The sequence below is a fragment of the Parus major genome, chromosome 1 (assembly GCF_001522545.3).
Source record: "Parus major isolate Abel chromosome 1, Parus_major1.1, whole genome shotgun sequence".
Lineage (NCBI taxonomy): Eukaryota > Metazoa > Chordata > Aves > Passeriformes > Paridae > Parus > Parus major.
Window position 1 is genome coordinate 73,328,775 of NC_031768.1, and position 27,773 is coordinate 73,356,547.

The 27,773-nt window shown below is 36.9% G+C and overlaps 2 protein-coding genes across 16 annotated transcripts in view; one reads left to right on the forward strand and one right to left on the reverse strand.

The window, feature by feature from the left end:
• Nucleotides 1-10,209, reverse strand: part of AASDHPPT (aminoadipate-semialdehyde dehydrogenase-phosphopantetheinyl transferase) — a 36,175-nt gene extending 25,966 nt beyond the window's left edge. For all 4 annotated transcript variants that reach the window (XM_033515880.1, XM_015626965.2, XM_015626968.3 and 1 more), the window contains exons 1-2: nt 10,021-10,209; nt 8,988-9,213 (exon numbers count right to left, since the gene is read on the reverse strand). In XM_033515880.1, coding sequence (XP_033371771.1) covers nt 8,988-9,213; nt 10,021-10,164 — 370 coding nt within the window. In that variant the 5' untranslated portion in view covers nt 10,165-10,209. The remainder of the gene's footprint in view (nt 1-8,987; nt 9,214-10,020) is intronic.
• A 199-nt stretch (nt 10,210-10,408) lies between these two features.
• Nucleotides 10,409-27,064, forward strand: KBTBD3 (kelch repeat and BTB domain containing 3). 12 transcript variants are annotated; one of them, XM_033515849.1, is made up of 4 exons: nt 10,409-10,586; nt 15,630-15,814; nt 17,321-18,996; nt 21,492-27,064. In XM_033515849.1, exons 3-4 carry the CDS (start codon nt 18,773-18,775, stop codon nt 23,110-23,112), a joined length of 1,845 nt encoding a protein of 614 aa, XP_033371740.1. In that variant the 5' UTR covers nt 10,409-10,586; nt 15,630-15,814; nt 17,321-18,772; the 3' UTR covers nt 23,113-27,064. The 12 variants fall into 12 exon arrangements, with proteins under 12 accessions (XP_033371740.1, XP_015482400.1, XP_033371759.1 ...); XM_015626914.2 differs by having other exon boundaries at nt 15,759-15,814; XM_033515868.1 differs by having other exon boundaries at nt 15,759-15,814; nt 18,755-18,996.
• The last annotated feature ends 709 nt before the right edge of the window (nt 27,065-27,773 follow it).

Here is a 27,773-nt window from a genome sequence, read left to right on the forward strand (position 1 = left end):
AGGTTAATTGTAAGTCAGCTTTGGAAATACAGTGTACACTTCACAAAGGCAGGGTACAAACTTGTACCAGAAATTAATAAAACCATGGAATGAATTCTCAAAACAGTGAGAAGAGTAGATGACTGACCATCTTCACTTCTGGTTTTATGAATTTACAGTCTTCAACTTGGTTTGGTCAGATACAGTATATCTGTAGTATAGTAGTAGTATATATAGTAGTAGCTTATAAAGCTACTACTGCCAGCTCATCGATCAACTTATCTCCTGAAAAAACAAAACAAACAAACAAAACCAAACCAAACACTCAAAAATACAAAACAAACCCCAGAATGCAAAGAGCCTCTTCACCAACTTCAACTGCATAAAAGATACAGATCAGTGATCAAGAATTAATACTTAATCAATACAACCAGTTTACTTTCAGATGGAAAACAGGTAAAGTGGCACTGTGACATGTCATACATAGCAAAATGAACAACTGAAGCATGAACAGCTCAATCTACCTGATAATGTGAAACACAAGACAGCTATGAAGCTTACAAACTAACCAACTGTATTGGATGTATGTTTCAAGTCTCAGGCCAACAATCCTTTTGGTGTATTTGATCACATTTTACTGTCTCTAAAGGAAACCAAAGTAACCTGATACAGAGAAAATATTTCTCTGCAACAGATGCCCAAGCCATAATTGTTTATTAATACCAACTAACCCTTAAACAGATGTTTAGAAACAACACAAGACAAATAATTACAGAGATAAATGACTAACTTACAAGAGCCAGATAGAACATTACTAATGAATGTTTTTTTCAGTCTACTACTTCACACAGCTTTAGTGTGAATTGGAAATTGGATTTAGATTCTCTGACCTCCACACTTCCTGTCAGTATCCTGCAATTCTGCCAATTATATGTATGTTAAACATCCATTCTCATCATGTTAACATTGATGTCTTATATCTTGGCACACTTCAGAGAAGCACCAACTCTAAAATGCCTGAAAATCTGACATTGCCTCCTGTGAATTACTCAGCATTTTCCAGATTGTAAAAATGGAAAAGTCATAAAGAGACTGAAATAATTTGATCATGTTTGATATTTTTTCTGTAGATGGCATCATTAAGACTGCAATATTAGAGAAACTGCTAAGGTTTCAATTGCATTAGTGTGGCTGGGCCTAACAGCAGTGATGAACATTTAAGCAAGCTGCCTTGATAGTCAATGTAAAACAAAAGGAAGTAAAGAATCATAATGGCTTAGACTCTTAGCTCTACCACTAAAACTTGACTGGAAAAACAACAGCTTTGACACATCTATGACTTAGTCAAAAAAACTTGAAATAAAATTAAAGCTGTTAACAGGATGCCTCATATAGGATCAATTTAAAGACAAGTAGCGCACTGTCTGTAACAGATTTACGCTTTTTGTCATTTATTCTGAAAATTTAAAAAGAATTCCACATCCTCTCAGATTTTGTTCAGACTCCAGAATATTTTTACATGTTCTTTCTATGTTGAACATTCAGCTGGAACATATACTTGCTATTGAAGAGCTTGCAGTCAAACAGATCTGGGTATAAGCTCATAATTTTAGTTTGCTTCTGAGTGGAGAAAAAAGCATTTAAAATACAAAGGGTCTTAATCACTAAGATGGCTCAGAGACCTCAAATTCTTTGAGAAAAATGTACTTACAACTAAACAGTGATAGCAAATAAGAAAACAAGCAATAATAAAATAAGAAGTTTCTTAACTTCTGTGTATCAGCTCTTATACCTTTTACTTGCTGAAGATCTTTCCAAGAAGTTGTATGACCACAGCTAGCAGAGCTCTAGGTAGCCATAATATTTCAGCAAAAACAAAAATTTCCCCACAAAAATGTGAGTTTAATCAGGTTGTCATTATAAAACATATATCAAATAGTCACAGCAATCATTGCATTGCCAGAACAGCAGGAACTCTACCTCCTTTCAACACTTACGAAGTTGTGCTGCATCACACTAAAACACAACCCCCAAAATCTAAATAAACATCAAAATACACTTTCCTTTATAAAGCAAATCATGAGGATACAAATATAGAGGTAAAAAAAAAGCCCAGATGGTGTCTGACCATCTATAGCCTTACACTACTACATAGTACTACCAAGCCACCACATTTCTGAAAAGTTTTACTAGATTTTATGAAGTAATATACTAGAAGGCCTTTCTACACATTCAGAGATATTGACTGAAATCTTTGGCAATTAATCCTTTGCTTTTAAATTAAAAATTTAAAGAAAACCTATCACTTAATACTATTTACTAGTCCAAGAAAACAAACAAAACCCCACACTTACTAGTCCAAGAAAACAGACAAGCAAAAAAAATAAAAAGGAGATTTTAACACAATAGCAAATCTCCCTTTCACAGTTTATCAAGCAGGAAAAGTTAGCTTTAGTGACAGTGTAATTATAGGGAATGTAAGCCCATCTTTAAGAAGCTTACACCACTGCAGAACCTGGGGTTGCATTAGAATCCAGTTGGTATGGATTACTTGGTATGTAAAATGCTATACTGGGGTGGTAGCCAGTTCTCAGTACCTAAGTCATCCTCATCTTCCACATGAATTTCACTACATGATTCACACTTTCTAACATCTCCTTGATCTGACTAATACATTTTTTTCCTGGGAAGCTCTGTGACCTTAGAAAGCACAAGCTGATTCAAACTGAGCTGGTTTCTCTGAAAGGTTTTAATGAAAGATGTCTCCTCTAAACGTCATGTGGAAATGGTCCTCAGTATTGGCACACGCTCTGGAACTATGTCCTTCAACCTTACAATATCCTATGCAGTAATGAACCCAGTAAAGAACAAGAGTTGCCTTTTAATGGCGGAAGTTGGAACACTGCACAGAAGCCTCTCCCAGAACATGAATTTCACAGCCGAATACAATAAAAATATCCCTTATTTTCACACTTAAAACTTTCCCACCTCTGTCTGTACACCATCCATCCCTCTTTTCCCCCTTCATAATGCAGTCAAAAAAATCTCACATGATGATGGAAGTAGTATTAGTGTTTTAAATTTGGGAATCAATCTCTCCTACATAAAGACATTCTTTAAACATAAATGAACAAATATAAAAAAAAACCAAAAACCTTATAAAGCCATTTGTTTGGCTTGCCAGCAGCTGAAAGACTGTTTGTCCCACTTGACAACTAAAATCCAGCATGTTTGGCTTTGTTGGGCCTTCCCACAGAGAAGAGACAGCAGTCAGCTAGTCATTGGCGTGTTGTCCTCTCATATCCTTCCCCTTAACATCACACAAATCAAATTCTGCCACTGCAGGAGCTGTCTTTTATCCAGCCAAAATATACAAGGAAAGATGCAAGTGGAAGATAAATGTGCTGCAATATGGCAAAAGCAGATGAAAAAGGAGAAGCCCATAGATGAAAAACTGATGAACTTCAATGGTCTATTCACCTGTATCAGCTGTATCTACTCTTGTAGATATCATCTCCAAGTGTTTGCTTTGCTTTTATTTAATCTGTTTTTACTTAGGAAAGAAAAAAAGGAACACATAGAGTCTTAATACAGAATCCAACAAGTCTGATGAAAAAACAGGAAAACTATGCAGGGCAAGTAATAATTTTTTAATATATTATAAAATTGTATTTTTCATCAAAATACAACACAGCACATAATAGCTATGAATGCTTAGAATTTTCAGAACTAACCCAATAAATGGAAAACAGCTACCTATGGAAGTAGCAAATGTCTCCTGACCCTACTTTCCTGAAAACCTGACATAAGAAACATGTCATGTTTACTGAAGAAATATAAAAATATTTTCTTTGTTGAAAATCAGAATTTCTCTTAGAAAGGAAATACATCAGCAAAACGCAGCTGAGGCTATTTTTTTTTTAACATGTACTGAGGAGAGATGCGAAATATTTAAGATAAGTTTCTACCATTTCATAAGTAAGTCTAAAAAAATCTGCACATCTGTCTCTAAAAGACTGTCTAACAACCTTTAAACCAGTAAGGGCTCTAAACTGTAATACCTGCACAGTCAATATCCAAATGAGCTTTTGACAATGCAAAATAAAGTCAGCTTCTGTATTCCAGCTCATGCAACAAATATCTGTATCTGTAAAGCTGAAGTGACTGGAAATGGGCAGTGTTAGCAAGAAACTTCTCAAAGGCAATTTTTTTTTTTAATATCTGCATGGTAATTACTTAACCTTAGTCCCTGGATTAGATTTTTCTGCTACCTTTTCTTTATTTGGAAAGCCAAAGTTAACTGTCATTAGTGGAGGGTGAGAAGCACTTTTAGTTTTGTTAAAGAAAAAAAAATCAGTTGTATTTAGCTGTTCACTGTGACTGTATAACTTAATTTCCCAAAACACATGTAATAAATTGTGATTATTATAAATTCAGCGTGCAGAATGGAGAAAACCCCAAACAACACAACACCAAAACAATTTGACAAGCATTCTTATAGTTACTCTTTGTTCCAACTCTTATTTTTAATAAAAGCTTCTAGGTTAGGATTTTTCTTTTCTTTATTGCTAGTTTGTCCCTCATTTTAAACACATATTCTCCATATCCTAATCTTACAGTTCTGCATTTTGCTATCAGTTTATATGTTAATCCAAATTGTTTTACTTTGTTTAATTGTTTTCTATTAAAGGATTAAGGATTTCATAAAGGATTAAGAGCGTTTCTTTGGAAAATAAAGAAATTTTCCTTTAAAGAGGAGATTTAATCACAATATCAACTTTCTTTCACAGTTTACCAAGCATTGGTGTTTTATCTATTACATAATTGTGTAATTCCAGGTTAAAACTGTGTTAGAAACATGAATAAAGCACAGCAATGAAACTGCTAAATACTACATATTTGTAAAGAGTATGTTTAAGATGGCTGTTTCTTCCCAGTTGCAAATAGAACAAGAACAAAGAAATGCCTCCCTGTTTACTCAGTGTAAGTGCATAGCATCACTGTGATTCTTTAGTTCAACAAGCATATCAGCTGTTTTAACATCTTTCACATCTAAAAAATATGTGCTTGCATAAGTATTTATAAATTATGACTTCTTTAATCTGTAAGAAGTAACATTTAAATCAAACTCTTGGTTAATTTCTTCATTCCAAGCAGTGCATCTGCACACCTAAAGCTAAAAATTTGCAGATTATCTCTAGCAGTAAAAGATTAGATGCTGATTGCTGCTATGAGATTTACAGAAATGTAACAATAAAACCAGAAACAGTTAAAACTTTGCTTAAGGTAAAGGTAAAACACCTTAAGGACAAAAGCACTCTAAAAACAATCTGATTTGGAATTTGTTTCTAATCAGGAAATTCTTATTGAAAAGCTGAAATGCAGCAATTAAATTAGCATTGCAAGTTCAAAAATTTGAACGTGGCTGCTAGCTAAAAAACATGCCAAATATCTTAACTATGATGTACATGTGCCTAACTCAATTAGGCTATGAATACGCCAAAATTAACAGCACAAAGTTTAAAACTGTCTGGAGACAGAGCTTTCCTCCACTAGCTAGACTGATGTATGGTATTTAGTTTCTTCATGTGGGACTTATATACACATGTGACCTGTCTCTGATTTGAACATCTCTATCACCTCTTCCATTACCTCACCTCAATAATGCAGTAATGAGAATAAAGACATAAAAATAAGTCAAGTTCTTTTTATATTTCTTTGTCTCAGAGAAAACCAGTTTCAAATAATTAGATGTTTGCACATAATAGCCTACTTTCTTAAAAAAGCATTTATTGGAGTATTTTTAGATCAAATTAATTTTTCTGTGAAATTCACATGCAGAAAATACACCCTTTTGTGTCTTTTAACAGGAAAGCCTAGTATAAAACCAAAATATTAATGAGAAAATCTAATTCTACTGCATGTCAAATATTTAATTCTGGAATAAAATTAAGATTGAAGACGTCTGGATCAAAGTAAATATAGTGGGATAGGTAAGAAAGATTGTGGGCTGATTTTCGAAGATATGGAATGAACTGTTAAATTATTTAACTTTGCAAATTCATCTAAGCTAAAAAATTGCATTAGTAAAAAGAAATTCACATGCATAGCAGGAAAGCCCTTCAGCCCAAGATCTAAATTTTTTCAAATGCTCAAGGCAATCTTTATTAAGCTATAATTATTTCCTAAGTCTCCAAAAACGTTATACTTTACAGTTTAAGTGACTGGTCAATCAACATCCCACACACCACTCAAAACAAGTAGAGACTTGTTGCAGAATTTCTTTTCCATAAGTTCAAAAATCAAACAAAAGTTCAGTTTTTTCCGCAGGTGTTAATGGTACTGTGAGAATCCTTCTCACTTCTTTTTTGAAAGACTTAAAATAAATTCATATGCATTACCTGTCTGGCCAAATAATTTCCACAGACACTTCTACTAACAAATTTACAGGACAGTGTGCATTTTTCCAAATGACTCAAGAGTGCATCTTAAACTGATCTAAAGAGAAGAAAAATAATCATTGATCTCAGTAATTCTACAAAAACAATTAAACTGAAAGATTGATTTAAATCTACAATAACCTGCCAGATAACCAAAAGGCAGCAACACACAATACCAAAAGAGGATATTTTCTTTTTCGACCATCACTGCAGTATTTACTTCAATATCTGAATAGAGGAAAAAAGATGATAAACTGTTGCACACCTGTGGAACTTTTGTAGAACTGCTGCTGTTTGCAGTGGCAAGAATAGCTTCTAGTGTGGTTTGCCTTCACCTTTGAATAAGGCTATGTCCTGTAGTAGTTTAATTTCTCATATTTTAATTATGAATCACAAGTTACATGGAAAGAGGCAGCTTCTTACGGACAGTAAGTAAAACAAAAATACATGGTACAGATTAGGAATTGACATAAAAGGTTTCTGTGCACCAGGAATCCTTTTTACAAAGTAGCACACAAACAGCTGACTTCTCAAAACTTTCAGCTGCATGATAGTCCTGTACATCTGCACTGCAGATTTTGCTTGCTGACTGGCTGAACAGTAAAGGAATATAACAGCTACAGTCCTAGAGACCTCAATCAAGATGCTGTTGGGTAACATCACAAGATAAAGTACTTTTTTATTTAAACAAGTGTTTGAGGAATACAAACAAACCTACTGAAATGTACTTTGTTCATAGGGAACTCTTTGTCCTTGTAGGTGTTCCAAGGAAAGAGATTTATAGTGGATCCACCTTCAGAAATATAATGCACTTAGCAAGTGCAGAACAAGAGCACCACTCAGTGGAACTATCAGAGAAAACAATACTGGAAAAGTCAGTGTTAGCTATTCATAGCCCAGCAACAAAAAAAAGGTTGCAGGTGATTCTACTACAACAAAAATCTTCCTCTGAAAAATTTTAAGTGAAAAGATCATCAGCTTTAAATTATACTCTCTGTAATATGAAGTTCTATCCTTAATATTATTTACTGGCTCTATTTCCCACATACAATTATTACATTTCCATTGTTATCTTATTTCTTTTTCAAAAATACAAATGATAATTACAAAAAGGAAGACATGAGTCATCTTTCAGTTTCTGGAATCAACAGCATCTCCAAAGTAACCACCATTTTTCTCTCTCTGGGTAAAAGCACTGAAGCCTGTCTGTATCAGATCTCCAAGTATCACTTAGTCTTTAGACTTCAGAAATAGTGTATAACATGCATCATAAAACTTGTCAGCTTGACATTGACAACATGCCTTTAAAATGCCAGCTACATTTACAGCTGCAGGAAATACCAGCAGAGGGTAAGATATCCCCACTTCTACATATATTTTTTTCTATTTTTCTGGTTATTTGGGCCCTGTGGTACTGCAGTCCTGTCAAGTGTGTGCCTGTACCAGAGCAGCCTTACCCACTGAACACAATCCCTGTCATGAAACACACAACAGCTCAGGTGGAGGATTCTCCAAAGGTGGGGCGGGGGGGGTAACCTGTGGCCTCACACGCTGACCACCGTGTTCAGAGTGAGGGTCTGCAGCAGGTGGGAGTCACAGGAAGAAGTTCAGATGGCAGCAAAGTTTCTGTGCACCCCAGCTAAACGTGACAATCCAAAATGGTACACTTGTCGTTATCATTAAAAAAGTGTAAAGTGATCAGACAGAAAGTTATCCAGTCAGGGTTTATCGGCATCTCTATTTCCCACACATTTTGCAGCATAAAATTCACAGTAAAAAACTGTGAAAGAAGATTCTCTAAGAACAGATACTGTCATATCTGGTTAAACATTATAGGAAGATTCTAAAAAACTAGAGTTCCAGTGAATCATAAACCCTAGTATGTTTCTGCTTTAACCCAGTCATGCACCAATGAACATTTGCAAACTAAATTATCTCAATAAAACTGTATTTAAAAATACACTTTGCTACAATCCTATTTTGATCCTGAAGTTCACTAATCTATACAGTCATTTCATGCAAATAAGTAGGCCAATAACAACATTTCATAAATTTTAAGTCTTTTCCAAGACTCATGTCCCTCCTCATGATCCCCTCTCACTGAGGATTACTGCATGTTCACAGAGGATTCACGTTGCCTCTTGGCTGACATGTAAAATGTTCATACTTATGGGACAACTGAGTAACACAGTCTATGAAGTTCGCATGGGGATGGATCCCATTATCCCAATTTGGAAAGATATCCCTGCTTCTGCCTCACAGATAGCAAATCCATAATTAAATTATCTGCAGATGCTGGTATTGCCCATATGATAGGAGGTTTCATGATGATATTTTCCTAGGGTTCTGCTTCTCTAAATGAAAAATATATCTGTATCTGCCCTACAATGCACCCCAAAATAAACGAGGAGTGGATTGAAAAGCTAGAAATCCCAAAAACACAATACATTCATACACTCACTTCTAATTACATTAAAATTCTAAGACATAGATTGGTTCTTTGGGAAATGTGAAAATGTTCAGCACTCAAACTCTGCAGGATCTGCTTTAGTGACCATAATGCATTACCTGGTAAATCGGTCTTCATAATATCAATGCCAACTTGAAGCTCAGGCTCAGCTGCAAGGACTGCATAATCTCCTTGATGAGAAACATTGAAGTTGTAATTTGAATTGATACCGAGTAAGTTATTGGCCAGGAAAGGTTTTCCTTTTGATGTCCTTTGTAAGTGCACTTCATTCCAAGGTATGCACAGCTCTTCTGAAATTAATTTTCGCATTAGCAGGCGACCAGCCTATGAAATAAAACGGAAGTATTCATACAGAACTATTGTGCTATGTGGTTGCTAGAAAACTACCTGTCTAAAAAATGTTGGTTTATTACTATTGATATCAAGTTGTGTATTTTAGCCAAATAATTTAAATCTCTCCCTTTTATAAAAGCTGTGTCGAGTAAGTTTAAGCAAGAGTTCATCACAGTATCGAACACATTGTCACTATTAGCATTATTAACACGATACAAAAAGCAGTCCCAGCCTAGACAAATCACAGTAGTTCCTTTCTGTACCTTAATTGCTTATTTACAATACTTTATGGCATAAATAAATGCTTTTTTACACCACCCTGAACAGTAAAATTATCTCAACAGCCTTCCTTTCAGTAGATACATTCACTACTTAGGTGCTAGATGAAATACTCAACAGCTAAAAGTGATGAGTAACTCCTTCCAGACTAATTAGCAGGTGGGTATTACTATGTTATTAGGCGAGATTTAAAACCTGAATCATGTAAAACAGCTTTATTTTCCTGCTCGTTACCCTGATGGTCTTATGTACACTCTCCCAGGTACGCTGATCTTGTCTCCTGACTTGGTATCAGGACTTGGAAACTGTCAAGTCTTTCAGATTAACTATTGACAACAGACTGCCACCCCTCTTTGCTCCTCAGTGAAGCAGAGCTCCACACGTTTATACGGGCTTTATCTTTTAGCTCTACATCCCTGAAATGTCCTTGCACGGCATGTTTTCCTACGACAAATCAGGAATTTGGGCAATGCTGGCTCACTGTGCAGAGAGACAACCGCGTCCCCGCTCCCCATGTACCAAGGCGGCTTTGGCATCGCGGGCAAAGACAAACTGGCCGATGCGCTCCTTCTCCTCGGGCTGCACCAGCCTCGCGGCAAGCAGCCACTCGCGGCGGCGGGGCCGCCAGGAGCCGCAGGGAAAGGCCCAGCGCACGCTGCCCATGGCCTGGCCCGGCCCGGCCCGGCGCCGTACGGCCAGCCCGGCCGTGCTCCCCGCACCCTCCCGCCGCCCCGCCCCGCCCCCCGGGCCTAGCGGGAGCCTATCGGCGCGCGGGAAACACGGACGGTCCCGCCCCCGAGAGCAATGACCAATACGATGTCAGAGAGCCCAGTGAGTGACAGCGGAATGCGCCAGGTAGCGACCTATCAGAGGAAAGGTGGTGCCTGCGGCGGAGCTGCACCCGCGGTGACGTCAGAGAGGAACCCTCTCAGGGAGATGGGCGGGCTCTCACCTGGAGCGGCGGCCGGCAGAGCCATTCCGAGTGCAGGGAGCAGGAGAATGACGCCGGAAACAGCCAATCTGTTGGCGTGGCTGCTGCGGAGGGTGGGCCAGACCGGTCTGTGAGCTGCGGGTGTTGGCTGCAGGTGGGTGCGCGCTGCTCGGAGGGAGCGCTCAGGGGGGACTGGCGCTTCGCCGCCTGCGGAGAGGCGGCAGCGGCGGAGAGCACCGTATGGCGCGGCTGGGTCGCGCTGTGAGAGAAGGGGATCCCTTTGCCCCATCCCGCCCGTCCTGTCAGAATTAGTCCTCCCTTAGAATGAACGGAGCCGCCGCGGGGCGCAGGCGCGGGCGGCCTGAGCATGCGCAGTAGGGACGCGGACGCCGCTGCCCTCCCCCCGGCGGGCGGGGCGGGGGCGATGGCGGCCGCTGCTGTGAGACCGGGGGCCGCAGATAGCCCTGTCCATGGCACAAGGAACGTAGTTGCCTGCTAAACTCTGTCTCCCTCGGCCCTGTGCGGCACAGGGAGGTGGTTATGCCCTCGGAGGGGGGGAAGGTGGTTCTTTGTGGCAGCGCGCCCCGTTGAGGACAGGTGATGCGCAGCCCATCTGTGCCACAGCAGATGTGCTGCTGAGGTGTTGCCGCCGGCGCATCCATCCTGCTGGAGAGCCGTCCAGGCCCCTGGCAGAGCTGTCGCAGCGGGCTGGGCTCTGTTTGCCTTCTATGGACTGTAAAGAGGAGCTGATTGTCCCAAGAACAGATGCAGCGCTCTGCATCACCCTAGCAGGGTTCTGGCTACTAAGGATCTGTCCGAACAAAAGCCTCTTGTATCCCGTGCTCATTGTTCTGCTAAGAATTCCAGTGGTTGTCAGAACTGTATTCCCGTGTGCCCTCAAGTATACGTTATCTCTAAATGCTCAAAAGGTAATAAATTTGCTTGCCCTTTGGTTTTGGAGTTGATCCGTAGCTAAAAAATTGGAGCCTGTTTGAAAATTTACAACCCATCTTTCTGTTGCTTGCCTTTAGAAATTCTTACACTTCATCCATCCTGTACTGCCCATGTACAAATGATGCAAAAATGCTGAAAATTGTATTATTGCAGATGTTTGTTACAATCCTCCTTTTTTTCTTCTTGTTGTTTACCATTGCCAGCTCACTGTTAACATAGAAAACTGCTGTTTCGACTCAGGCCAGGCCTTTCTGTCTAGAAGAAGTATCAGTTACAGCTGAGTATAGATTGGTCTTTGCAAAAGATTTTAAACTCAGAAGTAACATTGCATAAAAAAAATGCTTAAACAAGGAATCAGTTGGATATTTGACTTTTTTCAATATATTATTCCTATTTTTCTACATGATTTAATGAAGAAAGGTATGGCATAATTTTACTAAGCATTATCCAAACCCATAGACAAAGTTAACTGACTGCAGAGGAGGATTTAACATAGTCAAGAAAAAAAATCTCAGGAAAATGCTCTTCACCAGTAGCAAGCTGTAGCTGTGGCTTACATTTCAAACTTCGCATCCTGTGAACTTTGAAGAGGAAATTGTGGTCTTTTGTATATTTAGTTACTGATATATAATAATACTAAAGGATTGTGGATCTTACCTAGTTCCAAAAAAACCCCCTGGTTTGATTGATAGGTTTGGCTTGTCCATGCTCTCTACTTAAGAGATTTAAACATGTAGCAATTTTTTCACTGGTGGATTAATTTTATTTTTTTTTAAATTAGCTTCATGTGTAAATGCAAACTGAAGCTCAAGATGCACTGTATAATGCATATTATAATTATGAATGTATCCAATATAAATCCACATCTTTATTTTAAGTAAAACATGCTATTATAATAAGGTATGCTAAAATATGCTCTAAAGATGCTCAATATTGTATGCATGTTTTGAAAAAAACCCACATTTTAATCACATGCAAAAGTGACAGACTACAGATACCATTAAAAGCTGTCATTTTCTTTTATAAAATTTGCAATTATTTTCACCAGAATTAGAAATACAGTATGTCATTTTGATTCAGTTTTTTTCTAAAAATTAAAATTACTGTTCTTGATCTTTTTTTTTTTTCTTTGGCTGAGAAAATAATTTGCAAAGTAACGATGAATTGGAGTAATTTAATTTTAGGATAAAATCCAGCCAGTTTTACTTCTTTTAAGTGATTACTGCTTTATCTTAATGGGTTCATGTATTTGTCAGGGAACATGCATTTAATGATCACTGCTTGCAGAGTGGGACTATTCTACTTTTGGAATGCTTCCAGGAATTAGTGCAATTTCCTTACTTCCTACGGGTACCATGCTGGGTTTTTTCCCATTTTGATTTTTTTTTAACACTTCTAAGGAACACAAAGCTTTAAAGTTTCTGTGTCACCTTTCAATCTGAGAATACTATCTCAACATTTATTATTGATAAATGTCATTTTTGTGGATGAAACGTCTCAAAGCATCCTGTGCATTTTTTTGCTTGTCCTAAAATGATTGAATGAATGTTATTTTTCTTTGAAGTTCAGTTATTTATGAAAAACCTCTGAGACTCAGTTGCATTGAAATTTCCAGGTAGGAACTTGTAATTCTCATAGTGTTTTCAATCTTAGGCAATCAGTGACAATCAACACATTAATGGAATATAGAAGCACAGAATTTGTACTCAGTATTTGTAGTTTAATTACATTTTCAACCACTCTTGCCTTTTTAGTCAGCAATTAGAAGTGTCACCAAATCCTACAGATACCTGTTCCGCTCATACTTGTCTTAGTGAATGTTAAATTACATGCATAGTATAGAGTGGTGTCTTTAAAACTTATTAACAAGTCATTAATTTCTCTCCTTTTCAATGAACAAGGAATGAAAATATCAAATTATCTTGATGGGTATACAGTAAACTTGGCAATATAATACTTTAATATTAAATCTTAGAATGCTGATTTTGACCTTTTCAAAACTTATATTAATGCACAGTTAAATTTTGTATGAAAAAAAACCCTGAAAGTTCTCTAGAGAAATCTGTACAATTTCTTCATCTTCACTATGCTTAGTTCTTTCATCCTAGGTACATTAAGTGTTCTGTAAAATACCAGCTCTTAGATTTCCCTTTTTTAAAATCCTGCTCCCTAGTAAGGCATACTGTCCAAGCTGGGAGAAGGGCACATAATAAACATAATGTTCCATTGAAGAGCAATTTATTTCTCATAAGATACCTGCTATGAAGTACAAAGATTTAATTTTTTTTTAATTGGTGAGTGCTGTAGCACAGCTGCATTGTGCATTCAGATAAAAGCAGATAGATTGTTTTACAATTGTTTGTAAATAATAAAGTACCAAATCAGGATTGAGTTTAGACTGGTTTTGGAAGAGGAGAGGATGTCTACCTGCACAGTATTATTTGTAATTTCTGAATGGCCACTCTTGTGCTGGGAACAGTCTTGAGCCTTGGTCCTGTTCCAAGGGCTTGGTCCTGTTTATTGTCAGGCAGGCACAGCCCTAAGGGGCTTTGCCTGGCAAAGTACGAGCTGAGTTACGTGTGATACTTACGTGTGCTCAGTACTTCCACGAAACAGAATTCCTTAGCTATTTCAAAGTCACACATATTTGTATGTATATTTTTATCTCACTTTTATAAAGCAGTCAAACAGTTTGGTGTCTTTGCCACTCTCTTTTTGGACCCTTATCTGGGTGTTCATATTTCACTGTTATTACACATCCTCTCCCTAGTTCGATATCTTTTCCTTGGTTATTCATTAAGAAACAATTGCACATCTTCCACCAATCTCAGCTTCATTAGGATATTTAAACTTCTGTAACCATTTTATTTATCAGCTGTAGCAGCTATTTGGACTGTTGCTTTAGCAAAATGTTTTCAGCAAAAGTGTTTATTAGTATACATACATTATGTGAGTATGTTCTGATCAGCACTTTGGTGGGAACTACAACAGATTTCTGCACAAACAAAAGTTCATCTCTCCTCAAAGGTCACTTCACAGTTCTGTTTGCTTTGCTCTTTCAGATGGATGTGAAAATCATTTCTAGCAGGTGTATTGCAGTGGTTATGATTTTAGTGTGCCTGTATTTTCTGAAAATGTCTGTCCTGGATGTTTTTGGTCTCCTTTAGTTTTTACAGATTTTAACAGTATGCTGTGTTTATAGTCTCCTAGTGTAATATCTAGATTCCACATATATCCAGGTTATTAAATTCATAGTCTTAAGGTCATTTGGACTTTACAAAGGAAAAGTACAAGAAAATAAATCACACATTTCAGTATCTTCTAGATACATAATTATAAGAACACTTAAGAAGGATTGGTGGTGCTAACTAAAAGACAATCATAAATATGTTACATCCTCCATATGTCTTTGGAAAGGGAGCATAAAGTTCCACAATAAATTCACTGAGGTTTTGGCAGCTGTTTGCATGGAATTAAGGTCAGTTAAACACTTTCTTGTGGCTTTTTACGAATGTTTAGTTACTAAGAGGAACGTGTATCTTGTATTTTGACTGTGATCTTATCAGAGTTCTCAGTGTGGTTCCCTGGCATCTGTGTCAATGAACTCATTATGTTCTAGACTGCTCCGTCTCGTAGTATCTTGGGAAAAGGGCAGTGTTAAAACTGGCAAAGGGTTCTAACAAGGTGATTCCTTATGGCCCTTCCAACCCAAACCACTCTATGCTCCTATGGCAGAGAGGTCTTTTAAACAGCCTAGCTAAGGAGGTCTGAGCCCTTATTACTGGATTTTTGTGACAGATAAGAATGCTCTTACCCTCAGAGCTCCCAGGTGCTCCCTTGTTTCAGCCACTGTAATGACCAAAAGTAGCTTACTATCCCCAGCCCTCTGTTCAACTGCTGGCTTCTCTGTGGCCCTACACAGACTGGCCATTGCTTGCCACTTGACTGTTAGGCATGCAGAATGCCTGGCCCTTCAACTGGAGACCTGTACAGATAGTTTTGAGAGGTACTTATATGTCCCCCATACATGTGTTATATGGGGTTGACCTTAATAACTGTGAAGTTTGTATCAGTTTTTTCTGTAGCAGTCAACTGGCCTTGTGTTTGAGGTGGCTTACAAGAAAAATAAGCCAGAGCAAATGTTTAACTTTTAACTTTAGGGGAGTTTAGTTTTGGAATATTTTTCAGTTGTCTTTGTCAACCAGTTGTTGGTTTGTTGTTTTTTGGTTTGTTTTTTTTTCAGAAAAGCAGGCTAACAGCTAAGGGGGCATTTGTCAGTGTAAGACTGTAAAGGTCCAGTACTCCAGCAGGAAGGTTTTGTCAAGTGGTGAGAGATTGGATCATGTTCAGCAGTACTTGTGTCATGTTCCAGGAGAGGCTGCAAGGCTGGTTGCTGAACAGCACACAGACGTGACTCAAAAAGCAAAAGTAAGAGATCCCAACCTCTAATGAACCATTTACTGGAGCTTGGTTGTCGGTAATCCACATGAAGACAGGCTTTGTAATTGGAATCCTGCGGGAGTTTATGAAGCAAATAAAAGAGGGATGTTTCCCAGCACTCCTGAACTGCAGACCTCTTCAACATAAATCTGCACCCCCTATGTCTCTTACCCTTTTGTCAGGGTTCATCAAATATTTATTAAAAACCCTCTTGATTAATTCATATGGCTTTGTATAAGAATGCATAAAATAATTATAAATGCCTTGTTTAACATACCAAGTTTTAGCTGAATTGTTAAGAGAGTTTGGAGGGCTCTAAAATAATCAACAGATTCAGTGAAGTGGTACATTAATACCAAAATTATAAGTCAGGAATTGGCTACAAGACAGCTGGAAATGGAATTTTTTAATATGTTTTTTTTTTTAAATGGAGTGAAGGGTGAATTAGGCTAAGTCATTCCACTGTATTTGTTACTACATTCCTTAATCATGGACAAAAACATTAAAGATACACTATTGAATTTTGCTTTTAAGAAAATAATGAGATAGTGCTATTAGAGATTAGGATTAGGATGCATTAGATGACTTGCAAATTGGACTAGTGAGACAGTGATCAGATCTGAATGCAGATCTGTTTTACAACAAATCTTGTATCAGTGAAAGAAATTTGGGATCAAACTGGATGAAAGAGAAAACTGCAAGAAATAATAAGGAAAACCAAAGACTCAGCCTTGTAAGTGGACCTTGGAAAGCTGGATGACTATTCATTCTAATGAAAGTTGAGAGAGGATATCAACACTTCATAATTATAAGAGTGAGTAAACATACAAAGGAAAATTAGGTCAAATAACAATTTGAATGGAAGAAAAAATATATGTAAGCATTAATAAATTGATTGTATAATTAAGAGGTTTACAGTCTCTACACCAATGTACTGGAATTGAGTTTTTGCAGTAATAGTGTGGTAAAAGAAAACTTTGTGAAACATCAATTGCTTGTATGAAAGTGATCATATGATGTCTTGCCTAAAATGGCATAGTTGGACTTGATTACAGTAGATGTTTCCATGTTCATTATACAAATACAAATATTACTGAAACTGGTAATTTTATCTACAGAAAGCACATTGTAGGTTGGAGCTTGCTAAAGAAATTACATATGTAAGTGTAGAAAAATGTCTAGCGTCTATTGTCAGTTCCAGAATTTTGCGCAAAGGTTTACATTTCTTTTACATGAAGTATTATTTTATACGATGCCAAATAAACTTTGAAATTCACTTATTTTTTTAAAAAAAGTTTCATTCAATAATGTTATTGAAGCAACTCTGCTTTTGAAGATTCAGCCTTTTGAGGAGCAGGCTTTTAAATTTGTAAGAAAATGGTATTCTAGAGAATTCTGACATACAAAAAAGTTTTATGATTTATGGAAGTTGGGGTTTATGAGGCCATACATTATCAGAATAAATGGTGGTCTTGTTCTTCTGTATTTTCCTAGTTCCTCAGGCTTAGAATGGAAAGAGTGAATACGTTGAGATTGTCTGGCCATGGGAAGGAGAAGATGCCTGCTCCAAGGGTGCCAGTGCTGGCAGCAAGATCACTGGATCTCTTCTCTTCCAGGAGACATGGAGGTCTATTTGTGGTTGGAGCTACCTGACTAGATAAAGTATAGATCAGTCTGCTGTGAAAGTATCTCACATGAAGAAGACTGCCTGATGGTTTAGTTTGCTTTGAATGTATTGTGTCATCAGATGAGCCTTTTCACAAAATTCAAAACCAGTTATTTTCTTGTTTCTGGGTTTTGTTAGGAATTTTTTGTCCCCTGTCAATTCAGGTGGGCCATTATCTGTTGCTGATTTTAATTGGAATTGTGGAAGCAAAATCCTGGAATAAAAAAAAAATAAAAATGGAATGTTTCTTTAAGTTTTAAAATAGGCAGTCTTGACTCAGATTTGCAGTAAGGGCAGTTTAATTATCTGCAATATAAAAATAGCTCTTTAAATAGGTGTAAATAAAATACATTCATGTTTAAAGTTTCTTTATGTTGACAAAGTGGAATAAAATATTTTCATTGTAATAAAACAGTTAAAACCGATTTACCATAGAAAAAACCACACTTCAGTGTAGGAATTTTCACCAGAAAAAAAAAAAAAAAGCTTGGCTGCTGAAAGGGAGATGGTCTTAAATTTAAGTGTGTTCTAAAGCCAGTTAATTTACACCATTATAAGTGAAACTCAGAGTGGGCAAACATAAAGCTTCCTAACATGACTAGAACTACATGACAAAATGTGTTTTAATTGACTAAACACTCAAAGGTGTACTGTCACCAAACTGTCGCTAAATGACCCTCTTTGGTAAGCCCCAGCAGCCCTGTTATTCAGCCAGGCTGTTGGTGTTGCCTGTATTCCATTATTGCAGTCCAGAGTGCCTCATGAGAATCGACTTAGGATTCAGTCTAATAGCCTGTGACTTCCTTCCAATACAAGATGTAGAGTGATCAGCCTTTTGGAATGTAAAATAGGTAACAAAGTTTTCTTTTTCCATCTTAATTTTACATAAAATTGTAAGGATTTGGGTTTTTTTAAGGGTAAGCCTAGGACTAGTCTTCCTCTTAAATGACAATTAAACACACTCCTTGGTGTGCTTCCTGTGGACTTTACTGAAAAAACCCCTACAGGTGGGTATTAGCTGTAGAATTGCTGATATATGGTGGATAATTTACTTTTCAAAATTTGCTATGTGAATATATTTTACAAAGTAGTAGTATTGTCAAATTCAGTGTATTGAATTTGTAACACAAATTTCTAACTGTGTGTATGATTTACAAACTAAATTCAATGCTGGGAACTTCTTGGTTTCAATGTGTATTGATTTTGTTTGGGCTTTTTTAATAATAAGACTGTAGAATCAATTATTTATTTTTCCATTTCAGGAATAGATTGAAGAAAACATGGCCAATCAACGGGATTACATTAGCAGACCTATTTGCAATGGAATTTCTGTTTCTGAAAATAAAATCAATTCCTTAGTGGCTGAAGGTCATGGACAACAAATTCTAAAAGTACTACAAAAGTTCAGAGAACAAAATATATTTTTTGATTTTAAAATTCTTGTGAAAGATGAAATAATTCCCTGTCATCGTTGTGTACTGGCAGCATGCAGTGATTTTTTCAGGTAAACCTAATTTTGGCATGAGTTTGCAGGAAACAGATTCTAAGTTCTCTGTGAGGGAGGGAAGGAATAGAATTTTAAAAAAAAAAAAAAGTTAAAAAAATTATCACAATTTACACACATTTGCAGAGTTTAGAGCAAAGCACTCAAACATTGTTTTAAGGGTATGACAAATATGGCTCTTTTTATTTTCAAAAAGGCATGAGGACTTGTCGTGGTTTAAAACAAATAACTAAGAAAATTACTTATTTCTTGCTGTGAGATATGGATTAGAACAAGAGCAAAACAGGCATAAAACTTAAAAGGAATAAAAAAAGTTTATTGACAAAACTACAATAATAAGAACACCAGAATAAACTTCCAGAAAAAACTTTTCATCCCCTATCTACCCACTATTCCTTTGTTCACATGACAACAGAGACAAAAACTTTGGAACTTTGGTGGTTAAAACAGTCCCAATTCTTGCTACAGTCTTTTCACCAGTCTTTGTAGAGAAACAGAAGTTTCTTCCTGTTAATTTATGGAGTTTCTCACATGAAAACTATTTTTGTTATAGTTTTCCATTGCCCTGATATCAGCTGCCCAGAGCTGCTGTTATCAGAGCCCACCCCTCCCATTTTCACATCACTCTGAGATGTGTATGGGCCATGAGTCGAGGGATAGCATTTTTAAGGATGAGTATTCAAAGGCAAAAAAGTCTTCTTCATCTGTTTCTGTGAGCTTCACTAGACAACAGTTTTCTCATTGCCTCTCAAGGCTTCAAATCTCCCAGCACTTCACTATACCATAATTACTCAAGTTTACACTTTGAACACTTTATTCCTCCCTAGATACTTTATCATGAATTAAACGAGTTCATTTCAGGACTTCATTGTCCATCTCCATAGTCTTAACAGAAAGATATTTCAGCTAAATTAAAGCATCTTCTTAATTCTCTACCTTTTCTGAAGCTTCTTTTCTTTCTTGTCACTGGTAGTTTATAAAGTCTCTTTTTCATGTTGATCATTCTCCTTTTCTCTTTCTGGATAAAAAAGTTAATCCGCAAGTCTCATCTGGGTAATGAAAGAGTTAAAATCTTGCCCAGGCTGTTGTAGGTAGTTCTGTGGCCTCGGCTGGTGCAGGAACTGGAGCCGTCTGCGATGGAGAGTTCCTCATGGCTGCTCTGGAGAGTGTAGTCGCCGCCCCAGCCCGCTGCAGGTCCAGAGTCTCTCTCCTTCTTCACTCAGCAGTTTCTAGTGAATTTAGTTACAGCAAAAACCCTGCAGCCGAGCCAGAGATCGGCTCAGCCCGGCCCGGCCAGAGCCCGGGGAAAACCCCCCGCAGGGCCCACATCTCCCGGCCCGGAGACGCGGCAGGCCCAGCCCTGTCCCCGCCCGCCTGCACGGCCTGGGCTGGGAACGGGAGGCTGGAGCTCCGAGCTCTTCACAGCCAGGAAACAAAGAGAACCAAGAGAGCTCTGGTTTTACACTTTAAGGTAGGGTTCACAAGTTGATCCCACTTTTCAATGGCCTAAACTGCTGTCAATTCTCAGCAATGACCGATAATTGGTCAGGAGAAAAGACTCCAGGCAGTTCCCAGAAACTTCAGCTTTTCTTAAAGGTAAAGTAACTCCATGACAGGACTCTAGCTTGAGGCTTAGGCTCTGAGAGGGTCAGGCAAGGGATATTGCAGCACTGTCCTGTTGCCAGCACTTACCTTCTTGTTAAACTTCATTACTTTACCTTGCCATGTTAGATTGTATGAAAGAGTTAAATGTTATTACATACTTAGAATAAAGCAGTGAAAGTTGTAATAAAATTTCCACAAATCTTCTGATCAACAGTTCATTCCACAATTTCAGCTATCATCTTTGTATTCAGTCACAATCTACTTCTGCACAGTTTCATTGTGTCATGCAATCATAAGTCAAAACCTCGTTTTTTTTTGACATTGGCCTCTCTGTGAACTCTAAAGCAAGAATTAAGTTACCCTGTGTTTTTCTCCTCATTTGCCCCCCACCTACTTTTATTTCTGAGGACTACACCCATTATCTGTCTGGCCATTTGCTCAGCCTGTAATCTGGAAGGCTTTTTTTTTTTTTCCATAATTTTATGTACTCATCCACATTGCATGACCTAACTCATGATACTTTTATACTATATTTTTTTTTAAATCAGCCTTTCTTTCCCAAAGTTGAAATTGATGCTGTCCAGAACAATTTCACATTTTCTCTCACACTGAGAGCAGCATACTTCATCACTGTGAAAATCCATACAAAAACACAGGTGCTGCTATGATTTTGTTAAGCCATCACTTTGAATATGTTCTTATCACCAATCATTTTTTTCTTCAAACACACCAAGTAAATTCATTGTTCCTATAAGAATTTCCATATTTTAGACCTATTTTAGACCAACCCTTATTATTACATCCACCTGATTGTCTCCTCCAACATCAGTGTTCTTCTCTGTTTGCTAAATCTTTAATTTGTGTGTATATCTTCTGTATTCTATTCACAGAGCCATGTTTGAAGTTAATATGAAAGAACGGGATGATGGCAATGTTACTATTAGTAACCTATCGCCCAAGGCAGTGAAAGCTTTTCTTGATTATGCTTACACAGGAAAAACAGAGATAACCAATGATAATGTGGAAATGCTCTTCCAACTGTCATCATTTCTTCAAGTTTCACTCCTTTCCAAAGCTTGCAGTGACTTCCTAATAAAAAGTATTGATCTTGTGAATTGCTTACAGTTGCTCTCTCTATCAGAAAGTTATGGGTCTGTCCGCTTGTTTGATCATGCGCTAGATTTTGTACAACACCATTTTTCATTGCTGCTCAGATCGAGTGATTTCTTGGAGATGAATTTTGAGATACTACAAAAATGTCTCGAGGCTGATGAATTAAATGTCCCTGAGGAAGAATCAGTGTTGAAAGCTGTCCTCCAATGGACCAAACACAACTTAGAAACTCGGCAGAAGTATCTGCCCAATTTGATTAAAAAAGTGAGATTACACCAGTTACCTGAAAAGACTTTGCAGGACTTTCTGCATTCTGAAGAACACCTACTTAAGAGTGCTAATTGCTCAGTAATAATCAATGATGCAGTTAAAAGTGTGCAGAACTTCAGCGGATTGTTTCCAGATGCACGTCCTTCAACGACAGAAAAATACATATTTGTTCATAAAACTGATGAAGATGGAGAAAACAGACATACATTCTGCTACAACATCAAAACAGATAAATGGAAGGAACTACCACATACGCACATGATTGATCTGCCAGGGTCAAGTTTGTCTAGCTATGGAGAAAAAATATTTATAACTGGAGGATGCAAAGGGAATTGTTATAGGACTGTCAGGCTTCACATTGCTGAACCGTTCCATGATGCCACTGACCAAACCTGGTGCTACTGTCCAGTCAACAATGAATTCTCCATAGTGTCAGCTATGAAAAAACCGAGGACAATGCACACATCTGTTGTAACCTTAAATCAGCTCTTTGTAATAGGTGGAAAGACCAGAGGAGCTCAAGAAACTCGGAGTCTTTTGGATGTAGAATCCTACAATCCTCTTTCCAAAGACTGGAAATCTGTAAGCCAGTTACCAAGAGGTATTTACTATCCAGAAGCAAGTGCATGCCAGAATATAATTTATGTCCTTGGCTCAGAAGTAGAGATTACTGATGCCTTTAATCCATCTCTTGACTGTTTCTTTAAGTATAATGCTATGACAGATCAGTGGTCTGAGCTTGTAGCAGAATTTGGGCAGTTTTTCCATGCAACTCTAATCAAAGCTGTTCCAGTGAACTGCACACTGTACATATGCGATCTCTCCACCTACAAGGTCTACAGTTTTTGCCCAGAAACCTGTGTTTGGAAAGGAGAAGGATCTTTTGAATGCGCTGGCTTTAATGCAGGGGCCGTTGGGACAGAAGACAAAATTTATATACTAGGTGGTGATTATGCTCCAGAAGAAATCACAGATGAAGTTCAAGTCTACCACAGCAGTAGGTCTGAGTGGGAAGAAGTTTCACCAATGCCAAGAGCCTTAACCGAGTTTTACTGTCAGGTCATTCAGTTTAATAAATACAGGGACCCCTGGTCACCCGTACTGACAATTTGCTCTGGAGAATTTTGAAACTCCCAAGTCAAAAGAGTCTATTTAAATGCACAAGCTGTAGAACAGTTTTTTAGTATTAGTTTACAGATGGAGAAATATGTACACGTTTGCTTAAATTTTCAGTTTAAATTAAATGCTGTAGGATTGCTTTTGGAAGAGTCCATTAAAATGTCATTCATGCTAGTCATTATACAGACAGTATTATTTAATTTTATATACAACTCTTCTCTGTAACTATCAGATTAATTCTCAAAATTATATTAATTTTCCAAAAGAAATATTCATGAGGAATTAGTTGTGTAATATGTGCCATTATTTCTGTAATATTCACAGTTGTCCCAATAGACAAATTGCTAAATGAGAAAACCGACTGTGATGTTATTTTCCCTATGTAACTGAAGTTTAAAAGACATTTTCATTAGCATTATTTAGATTTTCTATGTTCATAAACCTGTAAGAGGAATGAATTGTCAGCTTTACCTTATCACAATGACCTTAGCAAGGACAATAGCCAAAGTGACCTTCACAGTACTAAAACCAGGTGTCTAACTTGAAGAGACTGATAATTCCTGTCATCTTACTTCAGCTCTTCAGTTTTACCAGTTTTTCTCCATCCTTGTGCCTTAGAAGTAGCTTTATTTTCTGTTTCCATCCCATTAGCTGTGGCAAAGTAAACTTTGACAACATACTGCAGGGTAGGTAAGATTTCTACAGGATGGATTCATGTGATACCTTTGCTTTAGTCATATTGCTAACTAAAGAAAAAACACTTCAGGATGTTTTCTAACAGAAATCTTCCATCTCTGAAGTCTCCTGTGCTGCCTACTAAGCTGTCACTAGGCTGCTTATAGCAGCAAGCTGTAAAACGAATCGTAGCTGTTGCTTAACTATGGGAGAAGTTTTTATCTTGTCATACATCAAATACAAAGTTACAAAACTATACCCCCATATTAGAGGTTGAATAGTAAATAGTATTTCTGAGGTGAGAAATCATCTCTTGTGGTTTAAATTAATTAAAACACTTTATCTTGAGCTTCATGGTAATTTCAAATGTTAAAATATTACACAGTAAACACTACACAATATATTGCTTGATAAACTTTAAATAGTCAGCTATTATAAAGTTGTAATGGACTTTTAGTGCTAATATTAGTCTAGTCATAGGTTGTGAAGTAAATTTGATCTCATGCTTACAAAGTGAGTCCTCCTTCTGACAGGAGGACACTGAAATTAGCTAGGTTTCATACATAAATTTGTAATCTTACACAGCATAAGAATTTTTTTTTCTTACTAGGCATCCAGATAAGACACTGAGAGCTCTTACGTACTATATATGTATTGTGAAAGCAGTGAGTTTGTCTTCTGCCAGACAGAGCAATGGTTTTAAGCACTTAATCACTTCTTTTCAAGCAGTTAAAAACATGAATAAAATTTAGTGAGGCATCAGAGCCATCTTTCCTACGTCTTGAGACAGCTGTGGTAAGTCCATTATCACATCACTACTGCATGTACATTTTGCAAAACCCAAGCTGAATATTAATGCTTAAAGCTTAATATTGCCTAGAACATGCTTCTGTTTAAAACATTAACAATGGAAGCTTCTGATTCCATGATTGACTCTGTAATTTGTTATCAGATACCTTTACAAATTTATATAACAATCTACATAACAATTTTCGTAAGTATGTAAAATAACATCATGTACATTTGGAGAATGTGTTAATAGAGCAGGACCCTCCCACTCAGTCATTTCTGTATATTAAAATGTGTGTCAGTTCTGTAGAAGTAAGTAGCTTGCTACAGTATTTCAGGCAACTTCCACATTTATTTTGTTTGGGTTTTTTTCATATTAAGTCTCCATACTTTAACTAAATGTAACTAGGTAACCTTTACAATCACCTTACAGAAATGGAAGTATTTTTATATTGGGACACAACTACTTTTTGTTAGTGCAAAGTAAATGTATTGAGTAGAGAGAGGAAGAATACTATTCCTACTTACTGAAACAATAGGAAAAAACAAACGCATAGGAAAATGGTAGTTTTCATTTCAGTGAAGCTACTCAGGGTAGCATAGATTTCATTAACCATTAATTATTGCAACTTGTCACATCATTACAAGGCCAAATTCACCTTTGCTTGTGTATTTGTTTTGTGTTTATAGCTGAGTAATATGAATATGCAATTTATGCGTTGATAAAAGTAACATATTATGCCCATAGTACATGGGTATAAATAGCTATGCAAATTGGAAGAGACTAGAGAATTGCAAGGGTTTTTTTAATTGCCAGTGTCATGACCAAATTGCTAGACCACATAAACAGCAAGCAAGTGAATCATTCAGGTGATGCTCCTTCCCCTAAGTTTTTCCCTACAGCAGATCTTTTTGGCAGTCTTCCACCCAGCTACTTGCTATAAGACTCTGGCATCTGACATCAGACAGAGCAATGACGTATGTGAGAAATTCCTCAGTATAGACAGTGAAAACTGACTGAAGCTAAACTGGGAAAATAGACACGCTTCTTTAATACTCTACACTTGTGCAGGAGCTAATGTCAGTCCCCAGTTTGACAAATCATTCATGGATTTCACAGGGAGTTCAGCTCTTACTCAGTGATCAGGAAATAATGTAGTAATGTCAGTTACTTTCTGGCGTTGCTTACAGAAAAGTTATGTGAAATGGTACTGATTTTCTGCAGTTAGGCAGGTAAATCTGTGCTACAGCTCTCACAGAAGGAAAAAAGATCACTTGCAACATTTCCACATGCAAAGTATTAAATCTGGTAGTAGAACTGAATGCAGAAACAGAACTGTTAGAAAGTCATGGTTAAAGACAAGGCTTTATGATGGAAGGACCTATGTTCCCAACCCTGTGATTAATTGCTACAGATGTTAGAAATCTCAGTGAACTACATAAAAGAATATGAATTACTTGCATGAATAACTGTTGTAGTCTGGATCAAACAGATTTTTCAGCCTACACAGCATTTATGCAATTAAAAACAAAAGTAACAAAATTAATACAAAGTGAGTTTTTAAATATCTTTTATGTCTTTTCAAAGCTCTTTGAATCAAAGCTTTATAAAAAAGTACCTTCCTCTAAAAATAGTCAGTAACTAGATTAATGATTACATATGTTCTCACTGAAATAGAATGATGTTTAAACATACAAAATGCATGTAAAATTATAATCTATTTGCACTTAAATGATGTAACCAAAACATTTCTAATAGTATTCTATTTTATGTCACAGAACACATTATAAGCATGACCAGTATAATATACACGAAAATAATATATATTGTATGTGGGATTTTAATATCCAGTGATGATTATATTGGATAATCTTAATTTTTAAAGAATGCTATCAAAACATTATGGCACTTTGGTAATATTATCATACTGGTTTAGTTATCATAAATATCAATTATTCAGGTGTTTTTATTGATTATGTTTGCACAGACCTGAAGATTATTATTTAAGGACTAATTAATTTCTTTTCTATATTCTAAATACATTTGTAGTAAGTCAGTTTACTGCTGTTAAAAATTCGTTATATTCACAAAATGGAGTAGATTTTCTGGGTCAGATTTATTTATGGAATTACTCTGAAGAAAACTGTTTACCTCCTCTGGTTAGTATAGGGTAGTAGGCAAGGTATAGGCTATAGAATGTGCTGACTGCAGTTCCTAATGTGGAGATTAATTTCAGATGTTTCTGTTTGTAGGTGACCAACAGGAGGCAGCATAAGATTTATTTTAATTAAAACAGACTGAAAACAGGGATGAATTTGACAATATTTATAGTTGAACATTATGCTAAATTTACTTTTTTCCTTCTAACACCCAATAAAACATAGAGAACAGTAACATTTTGCTGCTGCCTGGGCTCTGCTGGTATGTGGAAAGTACAATACTACACGTTTGCTGAGATGTTCTTTCTTTTGTGAAATAAAGCACTGAGCAACTGAATCCTTCTCGCATCTCTTTTTTTTTTTTTCCAGTGAGTTTCAAACTGCAGAGAATCTACAGTGTTTCTAATGCAGGTAATCACTTTTGTGTTTGAGTTTTTTTTCTTTTTTTCTTTTCCTTTTTTTTTTTTTTCAGGTGGAGAATATTTTGAACACTATAACAAAGAATGTGCAGTTAGCATGGATGAAAACTGCAGTAAGGGGGGTTTATAATTATCCTTAAACCTTGTATATCCTTTGCATATTGAGTTACTGTTCCTATGCTAATTTCAATTGCCTGCTGAAAAGTTCTTAAGTTTACCACTGTAAGGTACTCATTTAAATTGGTATAGTTTTTTAAAATTAGATCAGGTTGATATACAAGGTTTTTTAACAGTTTAAGTATTGCAAATGATTAGGTGTTTATTTTTACTGAAATGGACCTTCCATACTAATAGAAGTAGCTTTAAATCAAAGGAGATATAAAAGCTACATAGTCTAAAGTTTGCATGCCAAGGCTTACAGAAATGGCATCAACAGGAAGCGACAGAGCCCCATATTGTCTTGCATTCTTCCAAAACTTAAAATTCTGTAACCCCAAGACTCCTCTATAGAAAAATTAGAGTTACAGCAATACAAATTAACCTTCCAACACTCCAAGGCCTTTGCCCCAAAAGCTTTCAGCTAGCAAAAGCCTTTTGGAGACATGTACTCACAAGGCATTCCGACAG